A 7,060-nucleotide genomic window follows, 5' to 3' on the forward strand; every position below is an offset into this window, starting at 1 on the left:
TTGAGACAGAGTCTCACTCTGTCACCTAGACTAGAGTGCAGTGGTGCCACCTCGGCTCACTGCTACCTCCGCCTCCCAGGTTCAAGAGATTCTTTTGCCTCAGCCTCCCAAGTAGCTGGGTTTACAGGCACAAACTGCCACGCCTGGCTAAATTTTTGTATTTTAGTAGAGACAGGGTTTCACTGTGTTGCCCAGGGTGGTCTCAAACTCCTGAGCTCCAGCAATGCACACTCCTTGGCCTCCCAGAGTGCTAGGGTTACAGGTGTGAGCCACCACACCCGACTCTGTTTTTTATTATTTATTTATTTATTTTTGTCCTTATTTATGTTGAAGGACTAGGGACTTCTTACAAGTGTGCTTGATTTGGTAGATTCCTCTAGTGCTGTATCAAAAAGGAACAAAAAATTAAAAAACCAAGTGTACTTGATTTAGAAAGGTTTCATGGGGTAAGGAACTTGTTGCATAATTTGAAAGGAAAAGGCAACCTAGTGAAACAGTAAAAATATGCATCAAGGAAGAGATTCAAAAGAAAGTTCAGGCCGGGCGCAGTTGCTCATCCCTGTAATCCTAGCACTTTGGGAGGCTGAAGTGGGCAGATCACTTGAGGTGGGCAGATCATCTGAGGTCAGGAGTTTGAGACCAGCCTGGTCAACATGGTGAAACCTGTCTCTACCAAAAATACAAAAATTAGCCGGGCATGGTGCTGGACACCTGTAATCCCAGCTACTCAGGAGGCTGAGGCAGGAGAATTGCTTGAACCCGGGAGGCAGTGGTTGCAGTGAGCCGAGACTGCACCACTGCACTCCAGCCTGGGTAACACAGTGAGACTCCATCTTAAAAAAAAACAAAAGGAAGTTCAGGAAGTGGTTTGTCATCCAGATTGCCCTGGACACTTTTGCATCCCATTGGGTCTTTGGGATTTTCTTTGTAGTATATCTTTCACGTTTTCTATTTTTTATCGTATGAGATGATTATAGTCACCTGTGTAAATATTTCCTCATTAAGTAGTCACTATGTACAAGGTGCTCATATATTTATTTTGTTTATATCTATTCTCTTTAGGTCAGATGTCATGTAATCCTTCCTTTGGTGGCATCGGAAAGGGACATTTAATGAGGGAAGTAGATGCCTTGGATGGCCTGTGTTCTCGCATCTGTGACCAGTCTGGTGTACATTATAAAGTTTTAAACCGGCGTAAGGGACCAGCTGTATGGGGTCTGAGAGCTCAGATTGATAGGAAACTCTATAAACAGAACATGCAGGTAAGAATAGGGCATGAGCACAGGAAAGATTATAGTGATTGTTTAATTTCCATGTTTCAACTGACATTTTCTTTTGACAGAAAGAAATTTTGAATACACCACTGCTTACTGTTCAGGAGGGAGCTGTAGAAGATCTTATTCTTACAGAACCAGAGCCTGAACACACTGGGAAATGCCGTGTCAGTGGGGTTGTTTTGGGTACGTATTGGTTATAGATGGTGTGTGATAATAGCATATCATATTCCATGTGATAAATTTATTTTAGAGCTAAGTATGGAGATATGTTGCTTATTCAAGGAACTTGTTGCATTTTCTCTACCTGGATGAGGAAAACTGTATAAATAAATACGTTTCTTTTTTCACCTTGACATTTATGATGCTCAAATTCTAGGCTCATCAGTAAGTACCATGTTCCATCTTAGTGTAGAATTTTATAATCTGCATATTTATGTCTCCCCCTCTCCCCATCTATTGTAATTTCTGTTTTTTCTGGTTCTGACTTTAATTTTTTAAAAAATTCATATTTTAACAGCTTATATATATTTTTATGTAGAACAGTTATATATTTTTTATCAAATCATGCATATAATTTTTTCTTAAAATATTAAAAGGGTCTGGGCATGGTGGCTTATGCCTGTAATCCTAGCACTTTGGGAGGCTGAGGTAGGTGGATTGTTGGAGCCCAGGAGTTTGAGACCAGCCTTGGCAAGATGGCAAAACCCCCATGTCTACAAAAAAATACAAAAATTAGCCGGTGTTGTAGCAGTTGCCTGTAGTCTCAGCTATTCAAGTAGCTGAAGTGGGAGGATTGCTTGAGCCCAGGAGGTTGAGACTTCAGTGAGCTGTGATTGTGCTGCTGCACTCCAGCCTGGGCAACAGAGTGAAACCCTGTGTTAAAAAAATAAATAAAAAATAAGTCTGGGTGTAGTGGCTCACGCCTGTAATCCCAACACTTTGGGAGGCTGAGGTGGGCAGATTGCCTAAGGTTGGGAGTTCAAGACTAGCGTGAACAACATGGAGAAACACGTCTCTACTAAAAATACAAAATTAGCCAGGTGTGGTGGCACATGCCTGAAATCTCAGCTATTCAGGAGGCTGAGGCCAGAGAATCGCTTGAACCCAGGAGGCGGAGGTTGCGGTGAGCCGAGATCATACCATTGCTCTCCAGCCTGGGCAACAAGAACGAAACTCTGTCTCAAAATAAATAAATAAATAAATAAATAAATAAGAAATTTTGAAATTTATGTGGGAAAACAACCATCTACTTCACTGGAGACAGACACTTCAACTTTTTTAGTTGTCACTTATATATACTTCGGTATGTCTAAATAGCAGGCTTATGCTTTTACTTCCTAATTTACAGTTCTAGACTTTATATATTAACTTTTTTTTTTTTTTTGAGACAAAGTCTCACTGTGCCAGGCTGGAATGCAGTGGTGCGATATCGGCTCACTGCAACCTCCACCTCACAGGTTCAAACGATTCTGCCTCAGCCTCCTGAGTAGCTGGGACTACAGGCATGTACCACCATGCCCAGCTAATTTTTGTATTTTTAGTAGAGATGGGGTTTCACCACGTTGCCCAGAATAGTCTCGATCTCCTGACCTCATGATCCAGCCGTCTTGCCCTCCCAAAGTGCTGGGATTACAGCCATGAGCCACCGCACCCAGCCATCTATTAACATTTTTTGAGACGGAATCTGGCTCTGTCACCCAGGCTGGAGTGCAGTGGTACCATCTCAGCTCACTGCAACGTTCCCCTCCCAGGTTCAAGCGATTCTCCTGCCTCAGCCTCCCAAGTAGCTGGGATTACAAGCGCCTGCCACCATGCCCGGCTAATTTTTTGTATTTTCAGTAGAGACAGGGTTTCACCATATTGGTCAGGCTGGTCTTGAACTCCTGACCTCAAACGAACCGCCCGCCTCAGTGTCCGAAAGTGCTGGGATTATAGGCGTGAGCCACTGTGCCCAGCCTATTAACTTATTATTATGGTAATTCTCTTTAATATCCAACTTTCCTTCCCTTTCTCCTTCTGATATAATTATACCATAATTTTTGGTTGATAGTATTTACATTGTTGACTAAGTATCGTTTACTGCACAGAAGTGTATTATGTTTGTCCCTTTCATGTACTTGGTTTTGCCTTGAGTTAATAATTGTTGTATTTTATTTATTTATTTATTTACTTATTTATTGAGACAGAGTCTTACTCTGTCACCCAGGCTGGAGTGCAGTGATACGATCTTGGCTCACTGCAACCTCCATCTCCTGGGTTCAAGCAATTCTCCTGCCTCAGCCTCCCAAGTAGTTGGGATTACAGACACCAGCAACCATGCCCAGCTAATTTTTGTGTTTTTAGTGGAGACAAGGTTTCACCATATTGGCCAGTCTGGTCTCGAACTCCTGACCTCAAGTGATCCGTCTACCTCCACCTCCCAAAGGGGTGGTATTATAGGTGTGAGCCACCACCCCTGGCCTTCTCCAGATTTTTTACTTCTGTTTATGTGTTTGGGCTGCTCTCTTTCATGTACACAACTTCCTTTAAATATCTAGTGAACTTTGGTTTTCTCTTTACGTTTTTGCGTTTTTGGTTTTGGAGACAGGGTCTTACTCTGTCACTCCAGTTGGAGTGCAGTGAGTGGCACTATGATGGCTCACTGCAGCCTCCACCTTCCAGAGGTGATCCTCCCGCTTTAATCTCCCAAGTAGTTGGGACTATACGTGTACACCACCACACCCAGCTTATTTTTAATTTTTTTGGAGATGTGGGATCTCCCTAGGTTGCCTCCCTATGTTGCCTAGGCTGGTCTTGAACTCCTAGGCTCAAGTGTCCTCCCACCTCAGTCACCCAAAGTGTTGGGATTATAGGCGTGAGCCACCATGCCCAGCCTATTATATTTTTAAATGAAGCACTAGGCCGGGCACGGTGGCTCACGCCTGTAATCTCAGCACTTTGGGAGGTCGAGGCGGGCAGATCACCTGAGGTCAGGAGTTCGAGACTAGCCTGGCCAACATGATGAACCTGTCTCTACTAAAAATACAAAAATTAGCTGGGTGTGGTGGCATGCACCTGTAATTCCAGCTACTCAGAGGGCAGGCTGAGGCAGGAGAATCACTTGAACCCAGGAGGCGGAGGTTACTGCACTCCAGCCTGGGCAACAAGAGTGAGACTCCATCTCTAAATAAATAAATAAGGCACTAAAACACTGACTGGAGGATTTATGTATACACAGTTAATTTTATTGCCTGGCTAATTCTGGAGGTGATTAAAACTTGAACTGCCAGGCACAGTGGCTCACACCTGTAATCCTAGCACTTTAGGAGGCCGAGGTGGGTGGATCACCTGAGGTTGGGAGTTTGAGACCAACCTGACCAACATGGAGAAACCCCATCTCTACTAAAAATACAAAATTACTCAGGTGTGGTGGCGCATGCCTGTAATCCCAGCCACTTGGGAGGCTGAGGCAGGAGAACCACTTGAACCCTGGAGATGCAGGTTGTAGTAACCCGTGATAGTGCCACTGCACTCCAGCCTGGGCAACAAGAGTGAAACTCCGTCGCAAAAAAAAAAAAAAGAAAACAAAAGACTTGAACCAGCCTTTTGGACTGGTGAATTCTCAAATATCAATGTGTGTTAGTTCTCAGAAGAATCAGTCTTCCACCTAAGAGAATAATATGGCTGCTCACTAGCATTTTGGGAACAAAATGGTAAGAGAGGCTGTGCCAGGGACTGTCATCTTTTATTTTATTTATTTATTTATTTATTTATTTATTTATTTTTATTTTTGAGACAGAGTCTCGCTGTGTAGCCCAGGCTGGAGTGCAGTGGCGCGATCTCAGCTTACTGCAACCTCTGTCCCCTGGGTTCAAGCGATTCTCGTGCCTCAGCCTCTCAAGTAGCTGGGACTACAGGCGCATGCCACCATGCCTGGCTAATTTTTTGTATTTTTAGTAGAGACAGGGTTTCACCACGTTAGCCAGGATGGTCTCGATCTCCTGACGTCGTGGTATGCCCACCTTGGCCTCCCAAAGTGCTGGGATTACAAGCGTGAGCCACCGTGCCCAGCCCGGGAGTGTCATCTTTTAAAGTACATATCTTAATTCCCATTTTCATTTTTATTATAGATTAATTTTCTTGATTGGGAAATACATACTTAGGGCAAACAACTTAAAAGCTACAAAAAGCATATAGAGTGAAAAGATAGTCTGTCTTAGCTGGGCGTTGTAGCTCACACCTGTAATCCCAGCACTTTGGGAGGCTGAGGCAGGTGGATCATCTAAGGTTGGGAGTTTGAGACTAGTCTGGCCAACATGGTGAAACTTGTCTCTACTAAAAATACAAAAATGAGACAGCCATGATAGCTCACACCTGTAGTCCCAGCTACTCAGGAGGCTGAGGCAGGAGAATCACTTGAACCTGGGAGGTGGAGGTTGCAATGAGCTGAGATCTCACTACTACATTCCAGCCTGAGTGAGAGCAAGAGTCTCTCTCAAAAGGAAAAAAAGATAGTCTGTCTCCTTCACTTTGTCCCCTCAACCAGCCAGTTTTCTTTCTCAGGAGCATTTGCTTTGTTAATGTCTTATGTAGTCTTTCTACCTAGGCATATGTACGTGTCTTCATGCATATGTATACATATTTTTTATTGTTTTCACAAAATCATAGCATATTATACACAAACACACTGTTCTCTGTACTTTTTTTAAAACAAAAAAACCTTAATCTGTGTTTGCTTTGCTTTTGGAGACCATGCTTTTTTTTTTTTTTTTTAAGTTTGTGGGTTTGTTCTGATGGTTACCTTGAAAGCTATGATTTTATATATAATATAATATGCTCACTGACTTCCCTCAAGTAACAATTACTAGTTTTACTTTCATTTCCTTTTCTCCTCCGACTTTCTTTATTTTCCAGATTTAATGGTTATATTGTTTTTATTAGTATTTAAGTTTATACCCTTCAATTGTTTATTTATTTATTTTTGAGACAAGTTCTTGCCCTATTGCTTAGGCTGGAGTGCAGTGGCATGATCACAGCTCACTGTAGCCTCGACCACCTGGGCCCAAGTCATCGTCCTGCCTCAGCCTCCTGTGTAGCTGGGACCACAAGCATGTGTCACCACCTCTGGCTGATTTATTATTATTATTATTTTTTTGTAGAGATGGGAGTCTCACTATGTTGCCAGGACTGGTCTTGAACCCCTGGGCTGAAGTGATCTTCCTTCCCCAGTCTCTCAAAATGTTGGTGTTATAGTCATGAGCCACTGCGCCTGGCCAATTTAATTTAATATCTTTAAATGCTATTTTGTGACCCTGTCCATATTTTATAGACCCAACAGTAACAATTTTTTGTGGTAAAATATACAAACCATAAAATGTACCATTTTAACCATTTTTAAGTGTACAATTCAGTACTATTAAGTACATTGACAGTATTGTGCACCGATCACCACCAGTTGTCTCTTGAACTTTTTCATCATCCCAAATTAAAATTCTGTACCCATTAAACAAAAAGTCCCCATTACCTGAAGAATAAACCTCCATTTTACTGTAAGGTAGAGCTATCTGAGAACAAAACCTTAATGTGCAAATGTCAGCTGTTTATTTTATTTTCTGACCCAGGTTTCATTTCTACATTCCTCCTCAGTTCTTATTCTCAGTTCTCCAATTTCTGAGCCTTTGCAGGGCAAATTTGTTCATTCTCATTGATATCTTCTCTTCAGATATTAATACTTAAGTTATAGCTGTCTCCTCTCTGCTAGGTGAGTTGGTGAGTTACCATTCTTTTAACCACTTTCTATCTTT

General features: G+C 42.4%; 1 protein-coding gene across 1 annotated transcript in view; it reads left to right on the forward strand.

The window, feature by feature from the left end:
- MTO1 (mitochondrial tRNA translation optimization 1) overlaps window positions 1-7,060 on the forward strand; it is a 34,556-nt gene that overhangs the window by 3,371 nt on the left and 24,125 nt on the right. Inside the window, exons 2-3 of the mRNA XM_011944492.1 lie at window positions 1,063-1,262; window positions 1,343-1,460. Of these exons, the coding sequence (XP_011799882.1) occupies window positions 1,063-1,262; window positions 1,343-1,460 (318 nt within the window). The remainder of the gene's footprint in view (window positions 1-1,062; window positions 1,263-1,342; window positions 1,461-7,060) is intronic.

The sequence above is a fragment of the Colobus angolensis genome, unplaced genomic scaffold (genome assembly GCF_000951035.1).
Source record: "Colobus angolensis palliatus isolate OR3802 unplaced genomic scaffold, Cang.pa_1.0 Scaffold231, whole genome shotgun sequence".
In the NCBI taxonomy this organism is placed as follows: Eukaryota; Metazoa; Chordata; class Mammalia; order Primates; family Cercopithecidae; genus Colobus; species Colobus angolensis.